This window comes from Zonotrichia albicollis, chromosome 1, assembly GCF_047830755.1.
Source record: "Zonotrichia albicollis isolate bZonAlb1 chromosome 1, bZonAlb1.hap1, whole genome shotgun sequence".
In the NCBI taxonomy this organism is placed as follows: domain Eukaryota; kingdom Metazoa; phylum Chordata; class Aves; order Passeriformes; family Passerellidae; genus Zonotrichia; species Zonotrichia albicollis.
The window spans coordinates 122,952,910-122,978,742 of NC_133819.1; the positions used below are offsets into that span (position 1 = coordinate 122,952,910).

At 35.8% G+C, this 25,833-nt stretch overlaps 1 protein-coding gene across 4 annotated transcripts in view; it reads right to left on the bottom strand.

Annotated features, from left to right (window-relative positions):
- STAU2 (staufen double-stranded RNA binding protein 2) overlaps positions 1-25,833 on the bottom strand; it is a 171,307-nt gene that overhangs the window by 88,758 nt on the left and 56,716 nt on the right. For all 4 annotated transcript variants that reach the window (XM_074552514.1, XM_074552499.1, XM_074552506.1 and 1 more), the window contains exons 8-11: positions 20,177-20,389; positions 17,623-17,760; positions 14,290-14,421; positions 10,238-10,298 (exon numbers count right to left, since the gene is read on the bottom strand). In XM_074552514.1, the coding sequence (XP_074408615.1) occupies positions 10,238-10,298; positions 14,290-14,421; positions 17,623-17,760; positions 20,177-20,389 (544 nt within the window). The remainder of the gene's footprint in view (positions 1-10,237; positions 10,299-14,289; positions 14,422-17,622; positions 17,761-20,176; positions 20,390-25,833) is intronic.

Consider the following 25,833-nt stretch of genomic DNA (forward strand, 5'->3'; position numbering starts at 1 on the left):
GTAGTTGCAAGATATTAACTTTTTATATTCAGGGCCTATGTTTCACAAAGCTTCTTACAAACATGTTTTAAAAGGCCAATAAAAACTTGATCTCTTTGAAAACTTCTATAAAACATACATTAATTGTAATTCATTATCTATTTTTAATGTATTATTGAGGTTATTTTATATATCATTCCTCACTGTTGCCTGCTTACTTCAACTCTGCTGTATTATAGGAAAGTGTGTAAATATATTTAGTTACAGTAGTAGAGTTATCAAATGACAAGGGATAAAACAACAACAATAGAGGATTAAGTGCAAAACAAAAGATCCCTTTAGAAATTATCTTAATTTGTCTTCTAAAAATCAGTTGATTAAAAAGCAGAGAGAAAAGTAATACTATCCTCTAACACCTTTATGCATTGCAAAAGAACACCTCCAGGCAACATTTTCATTCATTTTCACTTTTCAGCTAAGAAAAAAACTTAGACTTTTGGGTCCATTAAATATTTATCTGTACAAGCTTCACCATACTCCACAGGAAGAATCATAATTATTAGGAGTCTCAGGATCTATAATAGACCAACAACACTGCACCTTCTGGTGGACATTAACTTCGAAGCACATTTATGAAACATGTTAAAATAATTTCCATTTATATTATTTAAACCTGTGGGCAAATGTGCTACAAAAATATGCAGGCTAGCTATGCAATGTAATCACTAACATTTAAAAAACATGTCTTACTCATCATTTGCAGTAATTGTTTGCAGTCTCTCACAATCTTCTGAAGTCCATGAAAACACACCAAAGACCTTTCTTACCTAAGAATAAATTTCTTCATCTTCCATTGTCTACTTTTGCTGTCACATATTGGATAATAGCAAAATAGCTTGGACTCCAAGGTAAATGTGTGAATCAGATATAAGATGGCCCAACAAACCCTCATAAGCCTTGCCCTGGAAATGTCATCTCAGTGCTTTGATTGTACCTTTTTTTCACAGCAGCCATAATAGAGACAATCTTTAAAAGCCCTGTTTGAGTGATATTATTTTTATCTCTAACCCTTTCTCTTCAGTGTCCCCTTGGCTGGGAAGACAAGGGGACATTTCTACAAATGGGTCCTCCACTTTCTGGAGTTTGGATAAACAAAACTAACCACTAGAAAACTGTCTGCGTGGGTAATGGGGTGAAGAACAACAACTGACAATATTACTGAACGAGCCTCAATGTAATAAGACTCTGCAAAAATGGAATTTGCTGATACAGGAACAGTGACAACTTACCCACAGCAGTGGGCTACTAAATTAAGAAAAGTTCAGAGTGATGACAGCATTGCCTGCACACTCACAGCTATTAGAGCCTACACAGGTACCGCTGGTGTCCTATTTCCAATTTTCTGTTTCTCTCAGGAAGAGCAGAAAACATTATAAGTTGAGATTTCAATTTTAACATTCAGCTCCACAAGATGGCCTACAGAATCAGGCTTGTGTTGTCAATCTGCACATATATATATGTATTTATGTCAGTGCTACTTTTCTCTTCTATACTTAATCAGTAATGCAGGGATACTCTTCCTCTGCCTTCACTCAATGACTTCTCTGGTTCAGGGGCACTCATTGACTTTTCACATTTATACTTGGTCTAAACCACAACTTTATTCTTTCTTGGATAACACAGTTTTCTCCCCAAATTCTTGCTTATCCTACAAAAAAGCTGTACTTGTTCATGTGTCAGAAGCAGTGCCAGCTGCAATATGACTTCCCCTGACCCTGATGAAGAGCACATGCTCTTCCCTGCACTACAGTCAGTGATAAGGGACATGGCACAAAGGAGTGTTCATGTCTTGTGCAATGATGCAGAGTAAACAATGGTATGATTCTGTATATGATATGCTCATTAATTAAATTTAGCCTGGTATCTGAAATAACCCATCACCAGATGAAGAAAAGACTGCTCATAAGGAAATAATCAGTATTTTTGGAACAGAATAAAATACTCAATAGATAATCATCAAAAAGCTTTCAGATTATGCTATCTGTAGTCACATTGAATAAAGCCTTCTTATAATGTGGTACATAAAGTACAGGGGAAAATTTTCTAGTAAGGCTGTAAGAAGGAAAAGTTAGAACTGAATCTAATCCTGATTTCACAATTTTGTACATTAAAATGGACAAGAATTTAAGAGGTATGGGGGATACTCAAACACAAAAATTACTCCCTAGAACTGGCAGGTTCTCAACAGGCCCTGAAATATGGCCCATTACAAATCTACCGATTTGTAAAAGAAAAGAAAAAAAAGAGAATTTACAAAACCAAATAACTACTTCAATAACAAGACTGAAAAATGTAAATATTATAATAAGAAGAAATTATGGTTTTATACCCCAATCAGTGTAAAAGGCTATTTATATACTAGAATATTTTCAAATTTCATTACCTCAATAGGAACTCAGAAAAGGTCGCTCAGACAATTGAATAGTATGGCCATTACGTTCTCAGCAATTGTCTACACACAATCTTGGCTTGAAATACCAAGCTGCAATCATTACTTACTTAACACAGCTATCTGTGGTATTTCTAAGTCACCAGCTACTGCAATATTCAGACATGAAAAAATGTTCTGTCATTACACAATGTCTTTCAGTCAAAAGATCTCGTCTACATGACCTTAAACAAACTGATGTTATATAAAGCTGCTCATTAAAATACAAGCTTTGTTTAACCTTAAAATAACCATGGTACTGAAGTATATACTATTTAGTTCTTCATAAAATCAGGTCTTGATATCCCTAATTTCGCTGGACTATTTTCTGTATGGCCAGAACAGAAATTGCACTTAAATTGTATGCATTTCTTAAATTGTATACATTTGGCATTTAAGGAACATGAGGAAAGTCTTGAATTCTCCCCCAGCTTCACTCCTGCTTGAATGCATAAGATTTTGGTTAAAAAAAAGGCATAGTGTTTGCAGTGGGGAATTTCTACAGGATATTCTATGATATATTCCAACAGACAGATGAAACATCTACACTGTAAGTGTTACATGATAATTCCTGCATCATAATTTTCCAGCAGTATGTCCATGTAATACATACCCAAATATTAAGATTGAGCAGGTTCAGGAAAAAAGCAAGCAAAATACAGAAGGAAGGTCAGTATTCTTAGCAGTAAAGAGGATCAGCAAATTTGGAGCAGGAGCAAATCAAGCTAGTGAGCTGGCAGATCAAGGTGCTTGTAACAGCTGCTAGAAAGTGATATTTGTGGGGGTAAAGCAATTTAGGAGAGTGCCTGAGTGCAACTGGAGGCAACCTGTGCAGTCAAGACCATTCATTAACAGATTAGGAGGGGAATGAGAATGGTGATGATGAAAACAATGGCCTGACCCACATGGAGAAGAGAAGAAATAATGAGCAGATCTACGAGACAATGACAGAGAGGCTGCTGAAGCTAAGAAGGCCAAGGGGGCCATCAACAAGCACAGGAAATGTATGAGTGAGGAGGAAATCAGAGGAGAGAGCTGTGTTTGATGTTGAAAGGGCACAAAGGAAAGAGTGGAGGATTAAATTTTACCACTGTCAGCAACAAAGTTTCACTTCAGGAGATTCACTTTTTCAAGGACATGATTATCCTAAACTAAGGGTGAGGTACATGGTGGGTTCCAGGTTGGAGGGAAGGGTGTTGGAAAAGGAGAAAAGACTCCAGAAAAGTGAAAATATTTAGAGTAACACCGTACTGAGGTGAATGATGTGATACTGCTCCATTTTCTCACCAGAAGACAGAATACCAAATGCAGATACTTAGCATATTTACATAATTAAATTTGAATTGGAGAGTTAACATCAAAAAAGAGCTCTGCATTTCTACTTCATTTGCAGATTTTTCCAAAGGAATAGCAACCTTGAATAAATGCAGTTCATATCAGCCTTTTAGGAGAATGATAAAAACAAAAGGATGCATTATCTGAAATCATCTCTATCCATAGAGCTGGCTGTCTCCTGCCATGTTGGCTGCTTCCTCTTTATACATTCCATACATCAAAAGCTTGATGGCTAAGCAGTCTCCCAGACAGGTGACTTGAGCTTCTTCTTATCTTGACGGCACCCAAACCACAGATATCATAGCCCAAGTCTGTATTTCTCACATATGCACAATCTGTACAACAACCACCAGGCAGCAGGTTTCTCACTACTCTTTCTTTTTAACCTGTATCTAAAATATGCAGAATATCTGGAAACCAGCCAGAGACACCTGAATACACATCTGCATTTTCATTCACAAGAGTTTCAATCAACAGGCAAACTCCAGTCATGATTACTTTAGATCACTCCTTCCCTGTGTACTTCCTATATTTTGTGAGCATTTGATTGTTCCTTTTTTGGCTGCAAATCATGTTAGATAGACACCTCCAAAAGGCAGCTGCCATTATCCAGATTACTCTGCACTTCATGAATACTCTCCTTCTGCTGAAGAAGGAAACTAAGTCTCCAATGCTCTGGGCACATGCTTAAAACACTAGGCTCCTTATAAACACACATTGCACTCTAAACTCAGCACAGAAATCATCATCTCTGAAGATGAAAACCTTGCAGAACTTTAAGCACTTAACTGAAATGTGGGAAATAGAGAAGGACCACTTGCAGTCGTTGTCTTATGCTCCAGAGTTGAGCCCAAATCCCACTCACACATAAAAATGCTAATTTGGCTCTTGTCCCTAGTTCTCAAAACAGCAAAGAAAAAATAACGCTCTCTTCCCTGTTTTGTTAATATGTTTTTTAATATTAGGTGGTTTAGAAGTTTTTTCAACTATCAAATAAATGTAAGACGCATTTAACTGGTATTACACTGGATAAAATTATTTTCATTGTTAGAGGAAACTGAAAAATAACACATCAGTTATTAATAATGCCAAATGCAGCATGGATTTCCTAGTTTCAGTAAATTAGGAAAGAAATAAAATTGAACAAATCTCCTCTGCTTCTAAATTTAATTTTCCACTATCTTCAGTTAGAAAGAAAATTTAATTAGAAAATTAGCAAATCAACTCAGCAGGTACAGAGGCAAGGTATTATTTAAACATAACCAGCTGTGATAAGAGCTAGAACAGGCTGTGAGACATATCAAGTGAAGACAAATGGCTCAGCTGAAGGAACTGCACCATTGATGGTATAAGGCTCACCTGATAGTTTGTTAGCTAAAAAAATCCCCACAAAACAGAAGAAAAATATCAAAATGAACAGATGGAAAACTATTGTTCTGCGCCCTTTCATCAGGTAAGTGGTGTTGTCAATTCCTTTACTGTGGTTTCTAGTCAGAATGGCAAATAATCAGCAAACATTTAGTGATGTATCAATGTAACTCCTAGCAAGAGCATTACAATTGACAAAGTTGAGTAAATTTGGAAGCAATTCAAAAGCCAAGTCCAATGCAACAGCAGTACTTAGTAAGTAAAAATGCACACAATTCACTATAAGTCACCTCTGAAAGATATCCAAAAGAATTACATATTTCAGCAAAATATAACACACAAAAAAATGCCCAAATTACAACACAAAAAAATTTATTCCAAAACTGTAGACTTCTGTTCCTGCTATGGAAACACAGGGCTGTTAAATTATCTACTGGAAGTCTTCACCAAAATCCCCAGCTGAAAAACAAACAATTAGAGGACTAGATAAAAAAATATTTTTCTGAAGCTGCTGAGGACCAGAACTACAAAGTTCATAAAAATTTTGTTTCCTTCAGAGCGAAAAAGTATTAGTATGCAAAATTTCATAAATATATAATTTATGTTGCATTTATCTTCTCCAAAATGCTGGTGAAGAAACTTTTAAGAAAGTATCTGAATGTAAATCTTTTTGTATTTTTAATATTTCTTAATTTATATTTCTTAACTTATATTGAAGTAGAGTTTTAAAAACAATAAAAGATGTTATTTACAGAAAAATACAAAATTTTCTTATTACAGACTTAAGAAACTCTTCAGAATATCTATTTATTTTTTTCTTTTCCCTTTTTTTTTTTTGTCACTGAGAACAATTGTATGAGATCAAGTATCTTTGTTCCTTAGGAGATCATCTGCTCCTGCTGCTCATTTACCATCTGAAATCATAATCATCTGTTGGTGACAATCTAATCATCTTCCCAGTAACTAATTGTGATGTCACAAACAAATGGTTATGATTTCAGGTGGTGAACAAACAGCAGGAGCAGATGTACTCCAAAGAACAAAGACTGTAAAGTCATGCACGAATCCCTACTAATAAAATGTTAGGCAAGAAAAACAAAGAGTCTGTCCTTCACAGAGAGGTAAGATTACTCTGAATGTGGTTTTTTTAAAATTATCAGATTTTCAGTACTTTGTGACTCCCAGAATTGTTAGAATTAGGTTAAGGAAACCTATACGATAGAAACCTGAAATTGGGAAACCTGTAAAAACAGTTATGGTCATTTTTTTCCTTCTTTGAATTATAATAGCTATAAACACAGTAACATTTTACTTTTATTTTTATACTGTTTTTAATAGCTTATCTACAGTTTCTCCTAGAACACATCTTGTATGATGTCTGTTATTACCCCATCCAGAAATACAAAACAAAAATATGTTTCCATGAAAATGCACTTGCAATAGGATTGTTTATTTGTTGCATGTTTTGTTTCTGTTGATAACTACTTAAATCAAGAGAGATAAATGAGATTCTGTTTACAGTAAACATCTTCTATATAGGCTGCAAATACTTCTGGTCTGCTCACAATTTCTCAAAGTCTCTTCCAGAAGCATAAGGGAAAAAAACTCAATGTTCTTGCCATTTCACATGTGAAGAATATTAAAGATATTCCAAACCAAGAAACCAATAGCTTTGTGTTTCATCTTTCTTTGAAATTGTGAAATGAAGACAGGTAAAGAAATAAACCTGTGGGAAGAAGCTTTGCCAGTGAGTTGGAGGAACAGAAGTGAGGTTTGCCACATGGATAATGCAAGAGTAACATGATAGAGGGCAGCAGGAGAATTTATAATTCAAGAATATTTAATAGGCAATACTAAATATATATTGAGCTAGTAATTAGGAGGATACAAACTGTAGAGTATTTCTCTGCAAAAACAAACTACGTTGTAAGAGAACCATGAAATCTGTTCTTCAACTGTGCTAAAATATAGAACTGTTATGATTTTTGTTTTCTGTTGTACTGAAGTATACAAATTCCCTTTACTATTCCAGTTTTATTTGATTCAGATGGAAACACAGGGCATTATGTACACAAAGAAAGACTATCTGTCTGCAAAAGGAAACTGATGCACAATAGCCTGGCCTGGCAGGACACAATTGTTTTCCTGGAATAAAATGATTGGAAATATGAATAAAAGCTGCCCAATGGTAGATGTAGTAATCTCAGAGCCTCAGATTTTGAAGATCACTGAAAGTTACGTTTATGGTAACAAGAAAAGCAAACTGTACATTTCTCTTTTAAGAGGGATACAAAAGGGAGGAAGCTGCTCTATTTGCCCTCTTTAAAGCTTCCTAACTTTAAAAAATTGCTTTAAAAACTCAAAGAGTAAATTTACCTTCCAAAAAGTGCTGTTCTTAAAAATAAACTAGTATACTCGCACCTGAAAGGATGTGACATTTTTAATCTTAAATTGTGGAACTTGTTTGGAACTGCCTTTTAAAACCCTGCACTTCACAGGTGCATGAGAGATCATTCATAGAAGTGATTTCTTTTATTCAAAACACCCTGGCAGTGTTCAGAGTCAGGCTGGATAAATACTTGAGCAATCTGTTCTAGTGGACGGTGTCCCTGCACACAGCAGGGGTGGTGGGGACTAGATAATCTTTAAGATTCATTCCAACCCTCTAACTTTCTATTATACACTTAAATCACCTGTTTATTATTAATGTTGCCTCTAGATTGGAACCCTCAAAAAAGGGGGTTAAGAGACTAAGAACAGTGGTCTCTGAACAAATGCTCTGTCTATTGGCAGGCTCCATCTCTTTCAACTTCCAATTTACTTGTAGATCAGAAGAATGGAAATGAAGGCATCAAGCATTACTAAAGTGTCCCAGAATGAAAAACTGTTTCTGTATTGTGGCTCTGGTGGCTGCAAAAAGGTCTGTGAGCAGATCTGTGAAAAATAAGTTATTTGGTACAAGTTTAAAATATCATTTCTTGTTGATCTTGTCTGCTGTTGAATGAGTTTGCCTTTGTGTTCTCCTTCTAGATTTGGATTTAAAGGTATAACTGTCAAAGTTGTCTTGAGCAGCCTAAGAGATTGTTTTTTCTTGTTGGTTTAACAGAAAATCAAGTTTTCATCCATAAGTATCTCTGCTACAAGATACTGAAAGGACAAGAGAAAAAATAGAGGTCTTATGCTGCTGTCTCAAACTCTAAGATGCTAACATTTGAAGATATTTCACAGATCTTGTCCTTAGAGATTTTGACAATACAAATACAAATCATCTAAAAGTATTGATGGGGGTTGATGACAGGGCTGTAAGGAAGCCATTAATGGGAAGACTTAGATCCTGTAGAATCCTTCCTTTCAGGGAAACACAATGGCATGTGCTCCATCCAAGACCACTTTAAACACTAGCAAAGTGTTGTGTAAGTTGAAGCAAAAATTATTCCTCAGGTCTCTGGGTCCCTCTGTGGTGAGTGGGAAGACCATATAAATAATGGAACACTACTGAAACTCCTTAAAACCTGCTTTTAGGAGCATGTCTTTCAGATGTATATAGGCAAAAAATAGAAGGTAGCTCATGTGTGTGTCCATATCTCTACAATCCTTAGCTGAGGGAGATAATGTTTAGGACCCTTAAGAAGTTCAAAACTACACGCGATTCTAGAGAAAAATCCAGGGCTCAAGAAGAAGTGAAAAAGTACTATTTATATTATCTTTACCACTTTAAACAGCAAAAATCTAGTTATAAACTCACCAAGTTCTGTCCTATTCTTTACCTGTTGCAGTGAAACCAAATTCAATCTTGACCAACAAGGTTTCTTGGGTTTTTGTGTCTTATAGACAAAGCTCAAGGAAGAGAGGAACTACCAGTAGCAGAACTTCATCAGAGTCAGGGATGTTGTGAGAAAAGCTAGAAATGAGCCCATATAAATCACAAAATCTCAGAATTGCAGATTGGGTCATGTTGGGAGGGACCACAGTTGGGTCACCTGGTCCAATCCCTCTGCTCAAACAGGGTCATCCCAGAGGACACGGCACAGGATTGTGTCCACGTTGTTCTTGAATATCTCCAGTAAAGGAGACTCCATAACCTCTTTGGGCAACCTGTTCCAGTGCTCAGTCACCTGGACAGTAAAGTTCTTCCTCATATTCAGGTAGAATTTCCTGTGCATCCATTGCACCAAATGGGATCTATCTCAGTGTGCTGAGTCAACCAGCTTGCATCATTTATGAGGCCACTCTCTGTTCTCCTCAAAAAGTCCTGGAGATGAGAAGAAATCTCCAGTGCCTGGAGAAATGCATTGTACTCAAAAAAGGCAGGCTGGTCAGCCTCAGTCTGGTCCCTGGGAAAATCATGCAGTCCTCTTAAAGCCATTTCTGGGCACAGAGTGATTGCCTTTCATGATAAAATGACTGGTTTTATGAATGGAGAGCAGTGGATGTCATTTACCTTGGCTTTAGCAAGGATTTTGACACCGTGTCTCTCTTGTCTCTAAGCTGTGATTTTAGAGTCTTGGTAGATAAATTCCTAGATAATGGAAATCTGTTGGGACCCAACACCTGCCTTCCAATATCTAAGAAGAAGTTGTCAGAAAAGATGGAGCCAGGCACATTACTGAGGTATATAGCAGAAGAACAGGAGATGACAGCCATAAACAAACAGGAGATATTCTGACAAGAATAAAAGGAAAAAAAATCAATGTGAAGACAGTTAAGCACTGGAACAGGCTGCCCAGAGAAGCTATGGAACCTTCATCACTAGAGAACTGTTAAAAGTCATAGGCAACCTTATCTCAACTCTGCACTGACTGTGCTTTGAGCAAGCAGTTTTGGTGACCTCCTAAAATCCCTTACAAACTGAAGGATTCAATGATTCAATTGATAGATAAAAATTTCCTTGTTTCTACACTCATTCATACCTACACCCAAACACAGGACACTCAGGGGTTAATTCATCTAATTGCAACAAAACCCCTAAAACATATACAAAAAGCATTTCAATTGTCTTGGATAATCCAAATCATACAGAGACAAAGAGAAATAAGTATTAATATAAATTTAGAAAGCAATACTTACTATTACTTGTTGGCTCAGGAAACCCAACATTTTGGCCATTCCAACTTTTGTTTTCTCCAAGCTGAAACAGGTAGAAAAAGATAAGTAAGTAAAGAGCAAACTGCTCCCTAAACAGAACACTCCTGTTTATAAATTTAGTTGAAATACACTAAAAAGGATGAGTTGAGACTGCCACATCTGTTCACAAAACTTTGCTAACTCATCCTAATTTTTGCCTAAGACAGGTTATTTGAGAAATGTACCCTTCATGGGTAAACATTAACAACTATTGCCTAACACTGAAATATAAATGTTTCCCCAAGGATTAGGTTCAACTCAATGTGTTACCAAATCAGACTTAAATAAAATTAAATGTTTTAAGCAGCTCTCAGCTGAAGACATAAACAGTCAACAGAGAAATTACATTCTAAAACAAGAAGATCCCAATTACCGCCTATGAAGGAATGTGTAAACAATATAAAGTACTTTGGGTGTAATTTAAAAATATTTACTAACAAGTACATTTTAAATTGATTTAGTCACTGAAGTGGAAGTAAAAAATATTGCAATTTTCAATTATTTTAATATACTTTTCAGGAAGCTGACTGTCCTCAAATTAATTTTACTATGTTTAATACTGGGTATTACTCTGACATGAGAAAGGAGAACAATTAACACAAAGGTTCAAAATTAAGCCAATACTGAGGTTTATGCAGTAAATAAGATAGCAGTGTTCTAGGTGTATGTATAAAACTGAATAAAAAAGTCAGATCTTCCTCATTACTTAGGAGCTATTGACAAGCAGCTCTGTGAATGTGAAATGAATGATCCTTTTCAGATTTCACTGGGATTTTCTATGCAAACAGAAAAACTCACAGCAAAGCAGGCAATACGCCAGAACAAAGTTGTAATCATTTGCTCTCGAAGATGGGGTTGGAAAGTGAAAGAGATGAGAAGGAAAATCAACCAGCTGAAATCTGCCTCTGCATCACAAGAGGTTGCATTAAGGCTGTTTAGATTACTACCATGTCATAATGCAGAGCACTAGATTATACATTTTACTTGGAAAAGAGGATTAGAGAGCACACCATGAAAAGCAGGTATTTCGATGATTGTTTCCCTGCTTTCCATCATCATGTACATCCCAAAGAGCCTTGGCAATGTGCAGTGAAAATGGGAGATATTTGATGGAAAAGGACAGGCATTACAGTCAGCTTTCAAACTGGTCACCTACATCCATACACTTTAATTTCATATAACTTGTTTTATCCATATTATGAAGCAGGTAATATGTATATTTGAAAATATGGGTGACAACAGTTCTACATATGAGTAAGCAATATGAAATCTATAAATATGTTTGTATTTACTGCTGTTAACAACAGCATGGTTTTGTCAGAAAATCATCCTGACCATCTGTAACACGATGGCAGCACAAGCACACTGTTACAATAAGAAAAGATTTCCAGATTTCCAGCTTTCCTCATTCTTCTCTTTTTTATTGTTTATTAACTTGATCATAACAGAGAATTTAATAATTCCTCTATGAGTAAGTGATCCTTAGTACTGCTGCCTCACATGAATGCAATCTACCTTGGTTTTCTTCTCTCTAAGAGAAGACAAGTGGCAAGAAGAAACAAAAAGCTGGAAACATGAAAAAATTACTACAACTCTCCATTCTCATCCATACAGCTGAAATTCTGACAACTGCAAAATGTCTCCCAGCATACCTCCAAATTGCTCTCCTCAAGGCTCTGCAAAACCATTACTGATTTCTTTCAGGAATCAGTTTAATCCAGAAAAGAGCAGAGCCTTTACTTTTTTGCATTACCTGCTTACTTGTGCTGCCGTCAGCACTACACATTGTTCTTATAATGCTCTTAGGTCTCCATTAAAACAATAAATACAGTCACTTTTTATGTACCAGGGTTAAGGAAAAAAAAGCACACTGGATTTGGTTTTGCTTATTTTTAAGGGAGGAGGAATGGAAGGACTTGAGGAAAAGGGAGCACAGGGGAAAAAAGAATTGCCTTTTTTAACATCATTGAAAAATATACAGGTGAAAATTACCTATTTAGATGCCAACCTGCTGCATCAGGTAATCTACACTGGGACCCATTTTGGATTCAAAGAGTGAAACAAGTATTTTCTAATGATATGTCCTTATTCTGCAATTTATATGCAAGGAATTTTGCAATGCTCAAATTGATAGAGATCTAAGGGCTTTATTCCCTCTTCTCCACCAGAGTTTAATTTGAGAGTTAAAATTCCTTCAGCTACACAAACTAACTTTGTGCATCTCTAGATATGTCCAGACATATATACAGAAGATAAAACCAGATGCTCTAGATATTTCATGTCCTTAAACCCCAACAAAGCTTTAAAATTTTGTTATGATTCTGCCACTACATAAAAATTGAGTACTTCACAGTTTTTGGATACAGTAACGTTTGTTCATTGTATTCAGAATAATATTAGGCCATTGTACACTAGTCTACCAATCCTGAAATGTCTATATTTGCAAGTATGCAATTAAGCCTGATTTTCTAAAGACAATGCACTTGTAAGCAATAGCTTAATAAATGTAGGGAAACAAAGCAGCAGCATCCCTTTTTAGCCACTCAGTTTTTTGGTAAGGATTTCAATGTAACCACAAGTTTCCACTATGTAGAGCTCTGCAAAGAAACTATGTTGTGGGCTGAATTTTTTCAGGCTTTATATCTGAAAAATACTGTAAAATTAGTTCAGCCAATTTAAAATCCTAGAATGACAACCTATGTTTTCATATTAGAATAAAAAAATTGATTTTTCTGTTTTGACTTGTTTTTTATTAAAGCCATTTGATAAAATTGGCTGTGAAGAAAAAGTTGATAGTTTTATACCATAGAGAGTGTATTCTACAGCAGAAATGTCTCAGCATTCTGGTGAAAATAAATTATCATTTGACTCAGTCAGAAGCTTTTTTTTAAATGGCCCTGTCTGAACAGTGTGTTCTCACTAGGAACATCATCCAGCTTCCAAGGACTCTGTTTAGAGTATTTCACACTTGTCTATGACTAAGACATATAGTGAAGAAGATAGTGAAGGTGAGTGTGAACAGCACACATATTGCTGCTACTCTCAAAGGACAGTGAAACAGAAGAAGGTGGGGTCAAGTAACCAGTACAGTATTTCTTTTTTCCTGGTTAGGAATATAGAACATATAGAACACAGTATCTTCATATTTACATACACATAGATGTGTACACATATACTATATTCAGATTTATTATGTAGTCCTAGAAAAGCCCAACAGAACATTCTGTTGGCTACCTTGTGCAGCCACTGTAAACATATAAGTAATTATCAAAATATATACATGCAGTGAGCCTGTATATGACTGAAACTGTTTAGGATCCACAGCTCAGTTAAATACCTTAGCAAGTATCTTTTCAGTAAACAAAAGGCAAAACTTTAACAGCCAATTTTGGTTACAAAAGCCCTAATCAATAAATTCAAGACAGGAGAGGAGTGCTAAGTTAAGGGTAGTTAATATGGAAATACATACTTGCAACACATATGATTTTAAAATGCAATTCCTTCTTCATTAAAAAAAGTGACACATATTTTCTTTATCAGTCATCAAATGTGAAAAGGCCATTATTTTTCTGTAATCCTGTTAGTGCATATGCAATGGGAAGATAAACATTGATTACTACTTCATATATGAAAATTACTAACGTTGTTCCTTTCTGTTCCTTTGGGCTCTCATGAACGCCCAAAATGGAATAAAAGCAAGAGGTACATTCATCCTGATTTGCAAGCAGAAATAGGTGCATGGATCACATGAACACTTTTGCACACACACTATTCTACGGAACTCTGTACCTCATTACTCTCACAGGAGCAGAGGCTGCACTTAATATTAAGGGTAGCTGTAGAGCTGTAACTAAACAAAGGCTAATCTGTGACAAGCAACTCCCTAAAATAGGGTGTGCACAAGATTAAGCTTCCAGTTTTACTAAGTGATTAGCTGATACAGCTCAAAAACCTAGACAAGGATAATTGTGGTCATCACAACAATTGGTTCTCACCTTTTCTGTCTGGTCTTGAAGAGGAGTAGAGGCTTTGTAACCCAACTGTAGCAACATTGCTTCTGCTGCATTTCTTTTAGCTATTTTCTTGTTTGGGCCTGTTCCAGTAGTAATGTCATTGCCTACTTTTACCTTAAAAGGAAAAAATTGATCATAATCATGACAAATGCAATACTCCTTAATATCATCATATAATACTCTTGCTGATCTATCAATAGCTGTCAGCTCTTTTGAGGAAGATGCAATCTTGAAAAAGACACAGCAGTGCAAAAGGGGACCACAGTATTCACTTAGAAGGGCTTGTTTAGATTTTCAGAAGATCACCAAACCCATACCCAAGAGCTACATTTTTCTGCATCTCAGTGCACACACAGTTGCCTCTCTCTTCCACCAGCCTCTGTGTCACCCCCATTCTTCCTCTCCCCCTCTCTGTTAACACTGGAATTGCCTCAGGATGTGAACTTCCTCCTTCTTGTGGGAAGGAGTGCTGCCTGCAGCAGCTCCCCAGCATCATCAGAATAGTATGCAGAACAATGGACAGGCAAACAGACTTGAGATTTAACTAGAGTGGCTTCTAAAGAAGGAAGAAAATCATATTTGCCTTCCTCCCACTTTGTTGCACTGCAAGGAACAAGGGGCTGGAACTGCTTACACCTGACAAGCTTTGAGCCAAACAGTCCTTGCAAAGAAGGCTCCTCAGTGTACCTGTGCTCTGTACAGTACAAAGGGTTTCTGACAAACATGATGCTTTTCATAACACTAGGAGAAATTAAAACCCCAAAATAAGGACAAACTGTAGGTAATGGATATCCACAAAATGTGTGGCTCCAACTTAATCCTTGGCTTTGGTACCATTCTTAAAACTCTTGGTGCTGTATATGTCTGGTTTGTGACATGAGCACTCTCACTGTTCTTCATTCATAGCTCTTTGATTGGTGTATTTTGCTCAGTCTATTAAGCCCTTCTATTTGCCAAATTGTGTCTCAAAATACTGCACAGTTTCAAAACCATGTCAAAAAAGGAAAGCAAAATCAAATAAAAATAATAAATCATCAAGATAATCTGAATAACAAAAAACCCCCAAAACCCAGAGGTCAAAGACCAGAAACAGTTCTGAAGGAGCTTTAAAAAATGGTTAAAAAAGGCATACAAATGCTAAATAAAGAATAAATTATATTTAGTAGTTTATGTAATTTAGTAGGTTATGCCATTCAGTAATTCTTCACTTTCCTTCATTAATAATATATGTATTTTCCTAAAGTTTAAACTCTTATTTACTCAAATACTCTTAATTCTAAATATTAAGAAGAGAATGTAAATAAATAATAATCATGAATATCCCTTCAAAGTACATATATATACATCATTAGGCAAAAAAGATTTGTCTACCTATGCCAAAAATATTAATAATCTTGAAATATAAACCTTATCTTCTATGCAGTTCACAACAACAATTAGAAAATAGCCAATCTGCTACAAGTTTCTATGCAATAAAATTGAGGGACTTTAATGGGACAAGACAAAAAGATAATTTATAACATCGCTCACAATAAATCAATGTGTTGCTATTTCTCAGACCTGTAAAACTGGTTTAGCTATTATTATAACCTCTATCAAGGATTAAAGGCCTGACTACAAAGAGAAAGAGCTTTCTGAAATTAACTTTGGGAACAGAACACCAACTAATGTCATCAGAGGTTTTCTTCTGTTTATCTAGTAGCCAGGACAAGTAATTGGATCCATTTCATCACATCTAAACTTGCTCTTTGTGTGACAGATAAAAATGAACATATTATCTCTGGATATTTTACTTCCACATTCAATTAAATTAAATGAAGACATGGTTTAAGTAGTTTATACAAAGGTATTTTATTCTGATAAGGTTTTCTGCATGTCATAATGAATCCACTGAGACTTCCTGAAGGTGGGATAAATAGTAGAATAATTTTAGTGTGAAGATATTACAAAAGGGTGAAAATGGAGTTTAAAAGTATTTGTAACAAAGCAACTTCTCTGTGGAGTTTCTTCATCTCTTTCTTTCACAATCTTCTTAGATACAGGAATCTTCTACATAATCACTGCTTTTACAATTCCTTTTTCATACAAACGGAAGACTTTGCCATTATTGACACTCCTCCAACAGAAAACTAAACTTCCAGCCTGTCTTTCTAATACTGTGTTACACTATTCTGGCCTCATACAGCAACTACCAACTATGGACAGTCCCATGGGGGTCTAAGCATGGGAAATGAGATTTTCTGTGACAGAATCACTCTTTTTCAAATACTTTCAGGTCTCATAAAATGTTAGAAATCCAAGTTTATATTCAAAAAAAAAAGATTCCGCAACACAAAAGAACACAATATTTTTTCTTCTTTCAGAGAGAAAAATAATAAATTACGAAGAAAGACCACTTAGGCCCAAGAAAATTAAGATCACTAGCTTATTTTCATAGATATGAAGGAAGAATTTAAGAGATTGAATTGAAAACATAACTAATTTTCTGGAGAAGGAGGTGCTGGAACGTCATAAATTTTGCTTGTGATCAGAAGTGACATTTTGGTGTGGTTGGTAGGCAAGAAGTCAAAACATGCTGGGGTGCTGTTCTGAGTTGTTCCGGCACAAAATTACCCTTGACTGCAAACACAAGAATACAGAATCCTGTCCTGATTCTAATCTTTCTCAACCTGCTGTTGTGTTATCTAACAAAATATCACAGTTATGCCAATTTTTTGTACATGTTCTTAATTTAAATTTGAAAGGAATTTTAATGATCTACTGTTTCAGTATTAGGTCCAGTCACAGGACAGTCTAAAACATGTGGTTGGCTTTTTTTGTTTTATTTCAGAGATAACAAAGTCACAAAGAAACTGGCAAGCTGAAAAAATTTACATCACTATTTTATAAAGCCAAAATGCCCGATAATATGGAGATATTAATGTCCATATTTCAGAATACTATGTATTGCTGGAATCCTCGGATCAACACCAGCCCAATTTTATTTTTTTCCAAAAAAACAAGTAAAAGTAAATAAATCATGAACCGTTAGGAATAAAGACAATAACAATCAGGTGAAATAAAAAAAGGAATGTAAAATAATGCAAAACACATGAAAAGCATCCAGAGGGCACATAATTCAATGGCCATTTGTTTCACTAAGAGGAAGAAGAAAGTTTAGATGGGCTTTCTGTATTTCATATGATTCCTGTATATGTGACAGCAAGGCAAAAAGCTTAACAGAAGGAGTTCCACTTCATATTATGCCACCATTTTGTTTGAGTTTGAGCAAAATACTTAGCAAGGCCATTATCTCTAACATGACACAAAGGGTACCTGCATAACAAATTCCCGACGGCGAGGCATTCCTCTCTCTGAAAGAAGAACATACTCTGGCTCCTTCTCCTTTTTGGCTTGCTGGATCTGAGCCAAACGACTGATGGGATTCATTCCTTGACCATATTCTGGTCCAGTCTAAACCAGGATTAAAGGAAAGAACCATTATTTCCGTATATATCCCTATAATTACTACACTGCTTCAATAACATTTACTAGGATTCTCTCTTTTGTAATACTCCCTTGGAGAGAATAAGAAGTAACTTACTTTCCATTTTGTGATCATGAGACAAAAGACAAGAATCCTCAGGCTCAAAGCTGTGGAAAGAAAATTGTCTGCCACTGTTGCAGGTATGTGTATACCTTGCATCTGCAAGCCACAAAAACCCTCTCCTATCTGTGGAGGTCCTCATAAGGATGGATGAAAATTAGCAGATTCATTAGTCAGTTATATCTTACTGCCCTGTTTCTAGGACCCTTCCCCCTAACCCCTTAAAATAGCTTGCCACAATGCTGGAACATGCAGTACCCTGAGAAGGGGTGGGATTTACACAGGGACAAAAACCATTTGCCATACATAAGGGTGCTTCCTCTTCCAGCCTTCCTGCTTTCCTTCTAATCACTCCAGGCCTTCCATCCTAGTTGCAAGTTTAGTTCCAAATTTAGTTGCAAGTTGCACCTTACAACTAAAAGTGCAGAGGGTTTACTCTGTGTGTCATATGAATTTACCCTAGAATTGTTGCTTATGATGAACCACCCATAAAGTATTTCAAATGCTTAACAGGCAATAATCTTCACAACAACATGTCCAAAAGTATGGTTGGTGGGGGAATTGATCTCATGCCAGGGAAACATAAGGACTGACAGTGGTCTGCCCAAGATTATACAGACAGGGGAAAAACTACAGTCCTTGAAAACTCTGCTCTGAAATTCTTTTAATGAATTATTGCTCACACAGCAAATGCTCTTTCAAAGCACATAGCTATGAAAGTATTTGTTGGTAGATCTTAAGAAGAAATTAAGACCCACAAAAATTTATCTGAAGTCATAAGTAACTGATTTATATGGGATAACATAAAGAATGCACTTGCAAATGTTAATGGCATTTGAATGTAAAATTGTTATTATGTTATGAAGCTATTTCCCTTTTATGAAACCATTTGCAGGCTAAGAGAAGATGAGCACTCATGCATGCTTGAGCTTCTCAAATAACAAACAAGTGTTCAGGAAACTGAAGAAATGATCAGCAAAGACCAGAGAGGGATATTATATTTAGAAATCTCTGCAGCAAATCCTACATAGTGTAACTGCTGAAGTAGTTAGAGAAGATGTAGGTGAAAGAGCTAAGACAATGTCATACACAAGGGCAGCTGTGTGGGCAAGAAGCCAGGCAGAGACAAAATGCAGAGCAGGCTAAATAAAGAGCAGGCCATAAGATACAGCCTCATAAATATATATGCAAATAAAAAGAAGTTTTTGTTGCCACTTTTTTTGATGTTCAAAACACATGCAAGTTAAATTGAAAGAAATGGGCACATTGAAAGCATTTCAGAAGTCTGGATATTCAAAAAATAAAAACCATCTACATATTCAGCTTATTTTGACAATTAATGTCCCTTTCTAACAAGGCCAACTGTGTACAATTAAACTTAAGTTCGCAATGGCAAATGGTATATGGTAATATAAGAAATCTTTTCATTATTATACCCTTAGCCTCTTTCTTGAGAAAAACTTTCCAAGATGTTTGGTGAATGCCAAAGCCAAAAGACTTTTCTAATCTTTCAGCTTTAAAGCTGCATTAATGCTGATGGTTTTCTATTAAATCATTTTCCTGCCCACTTTTTCATATAAGTTTCTGAGAATTAGATCTGCAAGATTTTAATAGGAGACAGGTATCTAATTAATCTAGGTTTTCCTGAAAAATCACTTATTCTGTATTGAAGGCAAATGGAAAGAGGAAGATGACAAATAAGTCTTTTGTACATTTTCCAAATTCAGTTTTGCACTCTCCTAAGTACTTGCTTATTTTTAAGCGGTTTTCTGGTGGCTGCTCTTTCAGAACTCTGCACTTTGTATCCTGAGTACAGATTTCTAATGGCCAAACTTTTAGTAAAGTATTGAAGCACTAAAGTAGCACTTCATTAATTTAATTTTTCATGTATCTCTCTCCCTCTTCAAACTGGGGAGCAGAGAGAGCCAAGGGAGGGAACCACGATATGCTAGAAGGGATTCTCTGAGGAGATGATGCTAAAACGTCACATGGCTGGACAGAGCTGCTTGGAAGGCTTGATCTTCCACTGGACCTGACCCAAACCCTTGAAGACCTCAGTGATGTGAGCTATTTACAAGCCATTCTGTTTGAGGATCCCACAGCATTCTCAGGATTTAAAAGAAGCCCAGGCATATTAGCACAAGCAAACAAGTAACAATATTGACAGTAGCAAGCAACTGTAACAATATTGACAGAAAATAACAAATAAGCCTTTCTTGATTTTAAATCTGACTGTTACTTTCTGAGCAAACATTCTTAATTGTCTCAAAGGCGGACACATACCTTCAATATTGTTTTTGGACGCTTTTTAAAGTAAAGTTTTGGCTTTTCAATCACAGGAAGAGGAGGAAGTTTCTTAAGTTCTTGTAGTACAGCCATTGCAGCACGTTTCTTTGAGAGTTTCTTACTGTTGCCTTCTCCTTCTGCAGTGAATTCTCCTACTGTAACTCGTGTAACAAAGCTCTTCATGTGAGGAGGTCCACTTTCTTTAATCACCTTTTAAAAGAAAGTAACACTGAGTCAAAGCACTCTACAAGAAGATAACTTAATGCTTGTTATCTCTGCAATGAACTTATTATTAGTACAGTTTTCCTGCTAACTGAAGGCATTAGATTGTTTCCACAGAATTTGGTAAAGTATTAATGACAGTATGAGGTTTGAGGACAGAAAATTAAGACTAGTTGGATAAAGCAAATCTAACCATCATATTCAGTGTTTCACAGAAAGTAAGAGTAGACCTACATTTTTAAAGATTTATAGAATAACACAATATACAACAATTCTGCATATTTAGACCAAGGCTGATAGGTTTTTTCTTTGCTAGGTGCTTCACATACTAAAGCAATTAAATCCATGAAGGTCTACCAGGCTTTGGCTATTTCTTCATACAAAACATATTCAAAACTGTATTAATTTGGCATTACCTCAACCTGTTTGTAAGTTTTTTTTAATTCTCATCAAACCATTGGATGTTCATAGTCCCAAACTTCAGTCTCAATAGGTGCAGGCTGGATGCCTGCTCTCAACTCTTGCCTTGCCAGAGTACACAGCTCAGAGCAATATCCCACACATTTGAAAGGCTGACACATTCTTGCTTCCATGACTCTCAGCTGTCCCTCCCAACAGGACTGAAAAGAATTACCAGAAGAGCCACCATAACTCACACAAAAGTCAAAACTTTCTGAAAAAAAATTCATTTATTCCCTTCCAAACACATTTAGTATAACAAAGTGAGAAAACCCATTTGAAATACTTCACTACAGTAAGTTATATTAATATGGAAAGAAATTAGGTACTGAATTCTGTACCTTCCTTTAGGTGTTTTTCTGTCTTCGGTTTTACATACATGCATACATACATACATACATACATACATATATCCATGCACACACACATCTCCTTTCAGAAGGCTGATGCTAGGATGTATTCCTCCCCAAATCAGAGCACTGCAAGTGCTAGGATAGCCATCCATCTCTTTGTGTATGCACACACCATTTACTGGTCTGGACAATGTCTATCAGGAATTAAGAGACCTCATTTGGGAAAAGGTTCAGTTATTTTGTTTGATGGGCGGAAGCAGCTACCTAATTTAATCTTTGTTATAGGTAATATGTATAAGGAGACATTAGAGTATCTGACAGGCAACTCTTTATAATATCTTCAAAATCAATATCAATACAAATTTTTTTTTCACTTGATGGAATTATATCAAACCATTTGTTGAAGAAGAGGAATGTGTCCTTAGGCTGAGGAGGGAGGGGAATGGGAACTGAGGTAAAGGTACCAGGGCCTTCTTGGTGTAATAACTATAATTTTAATGTGCTCAAACCTTCAATTTTAACATTATTACAACATGTTTTGTATTAAAGTTCTTTTTATCAAGGTCATGTCCCTTGCATTATTTAGTTTTGCTGTTGCAGTGTAATGAGGTCTCCTTAGGCCTGTATTTATTTTTTAAGTTCTCTTTTGTGGCAACTTCACTCAGCAAATACAATTACTGCAGCATATATCAATTAAAAGACACAAAATTAAAATTAACAGACAAGTTAGTCCCATTTTCCCAGAATAAGATAACATCTATGCCAGAATGGGATTTTTCTGTTGTAATCCAGGAGTGTTCCCACTCTAAGATTCCAGGTATTCATTTCAGAAGTGTTTTCAACACTGCCTCACTTTGAAGTTGCCCACTTAAGCTTGACCACATGAGAAGGCAGCAGTGCCCTCAATGCACTGAGCCCTGCTGAGCCCCAGGATGCTGCAGTGCCAGCAGGAGCTGGGATGAGCCCAGTGCCAGCATCTCCTGCTCTCAGACACAGTTGGGCATCGTGTCCATGCTGAGCACCTCCATCACTCTGCAGCATAACCACCCGATTTTACAGCACCTCAAACCATCCCTGTACTTTGTTATCCAAGTATTACAACATGCTTGCTGTAAAACATAGCTAAATTAACCTTACTAAGGTCCTTAATCTTTCTGTGGTTCTACTAATACTGTTATATAGTGTTTGTCTTTACATGCAATATAATGTATTAATAAAATACACAGGAATGTCTATACTGACCAGATGAAAAAGGAAAAAATAACTTGGTTAAGAAATATAATTGCTGAGTTCCTAAAATATTAGTTTATATAAGTTTTCTCATATGTATATAAATGCGCACACACACACAAAAAAATATATGAGAGAAAGAAAACCAGATTATATTTTCATATACACAAAAACATATTTCTTAATAAAAAACTAATGCATTCTGGTGTGTTTTTCATCTTTTAAATTTTAAGTATGTGACACAAGGTAAATAATTGACTGGAAAGCATTAAAAACTGTATCTTAGTGTGTAAATGGAAAAAATTCTGCGCTGTCAATGGAATGAACCCCATAGGATTCAGATGGGATCTGGATCAAGCTAAACATCCAAATTTGGTAATTAAGCAAAAAAAATATTTACCTAACAACATTTTTGCTTAACCCCAGATTTCAGATCTTTTTACTCCATATGATTTCAAACAGTTGTGCTATGAGTCTTGGGACAGAAAACACTAAAAAGAAATTCAACCTTTGCTATCTAAGAACACTATACACATTAGGACATTAAACTATTTCCTCAGTTGAAAGATACGACCTGTGGACCTAATCATGGCTAATTTAAAGCTGAGAATTTGATTAAGGGTGACAGTTCAATACACTTTTCTTTTTCTGTTCCATGGATTTAAAGAATAATTACAGCAAGAGAAAACACATGGGGCCAAAACACATCTAAGGTCAAGTTACATCAAGAATGAATTTGGCTCAACTTAATGAATCATGCTGACAAATGAAAAACAGAAGTATCATTACAGTGAAAGAGTAACACTGCTTTAATTATTAATAAGATGCCAGGTAGAAAATTCAAAAGATTAGGGCAAGATTAAATGGACATTGAACTCCCCCCAAAACTAGAGGAGACAGAAATCAGATCAAAAAACCCATATCACCTACATCTATGAATACAGGATTATTTATAAGATATTAACATATCAATGTATTTCCATATTTCCAGGAGCTTGTGCAGGTAGACCCACCAGATTTTCCCAGTTACAAAGGAAAAAACAAAAAGAAAAAAATAAATTTAAAAAAAAAACAAAACAAAAAAAAAAAGAAAACAAGAAAAAAGGAAGAGTGTAATGTCAAAGTGTAAAACCTGCCATGAGAAGGGTGACCATTCTGCAAAACCCAAGTGAGAGTTACTCAGTAGTCAGTCATCCAAAGCTTTAATCCCCAGGACAGCAGAAGCCAGATAGGTGTGAAACTTCCTGCTGAGAACTATTCTCCCAGAGTCTGCAATTTGGCCTGTCCCTGGTTCAAAATGCAGAATTTCTGATGATTCTCTGCAGAATCTTACTGTGGTAGGACTGGGACTTGAGAACACTTTCCAGCAGAACAATGGAGAGGGGTGGAGGGGCAGAAAATTTGCCTGTTTAGGCACTCTATGCCTTCACTTCTGATTTTGAGAATGAAAAAAAACATTATTATCTTTGCTATTCTAAAGAAATAACACTACAATACAAAGAAAAATACTGAAAATAAAATAGCAATCTGAAACACCCCAATGATTTCTAATATCTGAAGCTGTTGACCTCAGTTATGCTTTCTAGGCTCAACTATTCCTTACCGACAAATAAGAAATAAAAAACATATCTATTGAAACAAAAAAAAAAAGCAAGATTTTAGCCTACTGTCAAGGCAGAAGTAAGAAGTGAATTGACCATTCTACAGCTACTCTAACAATTCCTACAGCAATCACTTTTGTAATCATCCTTTAAAACTGTTCATTGGGAACCCCACAAATGCCTTAGAGCGGTTGCATTTTGACTTAAAAGCTGATGAATCAAAGTTAGCTAACAATGCACGAGTGACAAGTATGGAGTAAAGCTTTTCCTTGTTACAAATGAATGTTTTTATATAACAAATTAACAGATAGAAAGTTTGTTAAAATCATCCTAAAGTTCCTAGACAATTAAAACTAGCCTCATTACACAAAAGGACTGTTCACCCCTCATGCAATTCTAAGGATATGTTTACATGGAACTTAATATATATTTATGGTCATTACTTTGTTGCATAATCCAGCACTGTTGGAACATTGGCTAAAGCTTTGTCAGATGAAGAAAAGGCAGATCATTTTATAGCTACCACACACAAAATAAAAGTTAGAAAAAGCTTTGATGCCTGCCTGGAATAACACAAGACCATTAGTGAATAAAATCCTATTAGAAACATCAGATCCTGGGGATTATCCATAATTGCTTAGCAGTTTTATTGAAAAGTAAGCCAGAACCAAGTTCAATCAAAACTCTATTTGAGAATGTCACCTATATTTAGATTTAAAGGCAGGAAATAACACAAAACCTGTCAGGAGAGCAAAAAACTGTCTTTTTTCAATGTTGCTAACATTCTTTGGCAAGTCACACATTAGATTTTTCCTTACAAAGTATTTCTGCCTTCACTCTCTCCTTACCAAATGCTTTCCCTTGAATAAGCTCAACCAGGAGTGAAGAAGACATTCAAAGCATTACCTCTCTTTTCTTTACAGCTTCCAAGCTCCTCTGTGACCAGTGACCATACATCTCCTTACATCTTAGTGCATTGATTGGTATGGAACTATTCCAAATATTTTAAAATGTTTAGGGTAGAAAATAATGTTTGAAAACTGAGACATTAATTGTGAGCTTCCTTTTGAAACACAAGCATGTGTTTCCATTATGACTGCTCGTAGCTAAGAGTTGGGTGATTGGCATGTAGTGGCAAACTGATACACCAACAGCCCCAGACACCCCAGTTTTATCCTCTAGATTTTACATCCTCTTAACGTTCTAATTAGTCCATATCACATAGACCACATATATGAAGCATCTATGTCTTTGCTATACCAAGGCATTCCTTAGTCATGAATAATATTCTTTGCTTTTCTTACCTACTTTCTGAGAGATTTCTCTGATTTCTAAGATCCAAATAGCTTATTTGACACTGGCCAATTCAGGGACAGTCAGTAAACTGCATACAGCACACTGCAAGGCATGCCACAGCTTAGGGGTTTTGATTCTTTTCACATGCAAATACATGACTATACTTAAAATAACTATCACCAGTATAAGCACTATCCACTGAGTCTTTCATGCAGACTCAGTTTAAATGTAAAACAAAATGCAGAAAAATAAAATAATAAAAGGCCACTTACATTAGCATTTTTTGCACTAAAAAAAATAAAATAAAAACCAAAACAGCTTGAAAATCTGATGCTTCCTACCACAACAATGTTAGATTTTTACAACAAGGTTTTGTGAGAATTTTCTCATCGGAAAAACTTCCTGCTAGTATCACTCACTCTCCCATAGCTGCTTCATTGATAGCACTGGAGCTATTCCAAATGCTCTTTATTACTTCAGGTAAACAAAGGTG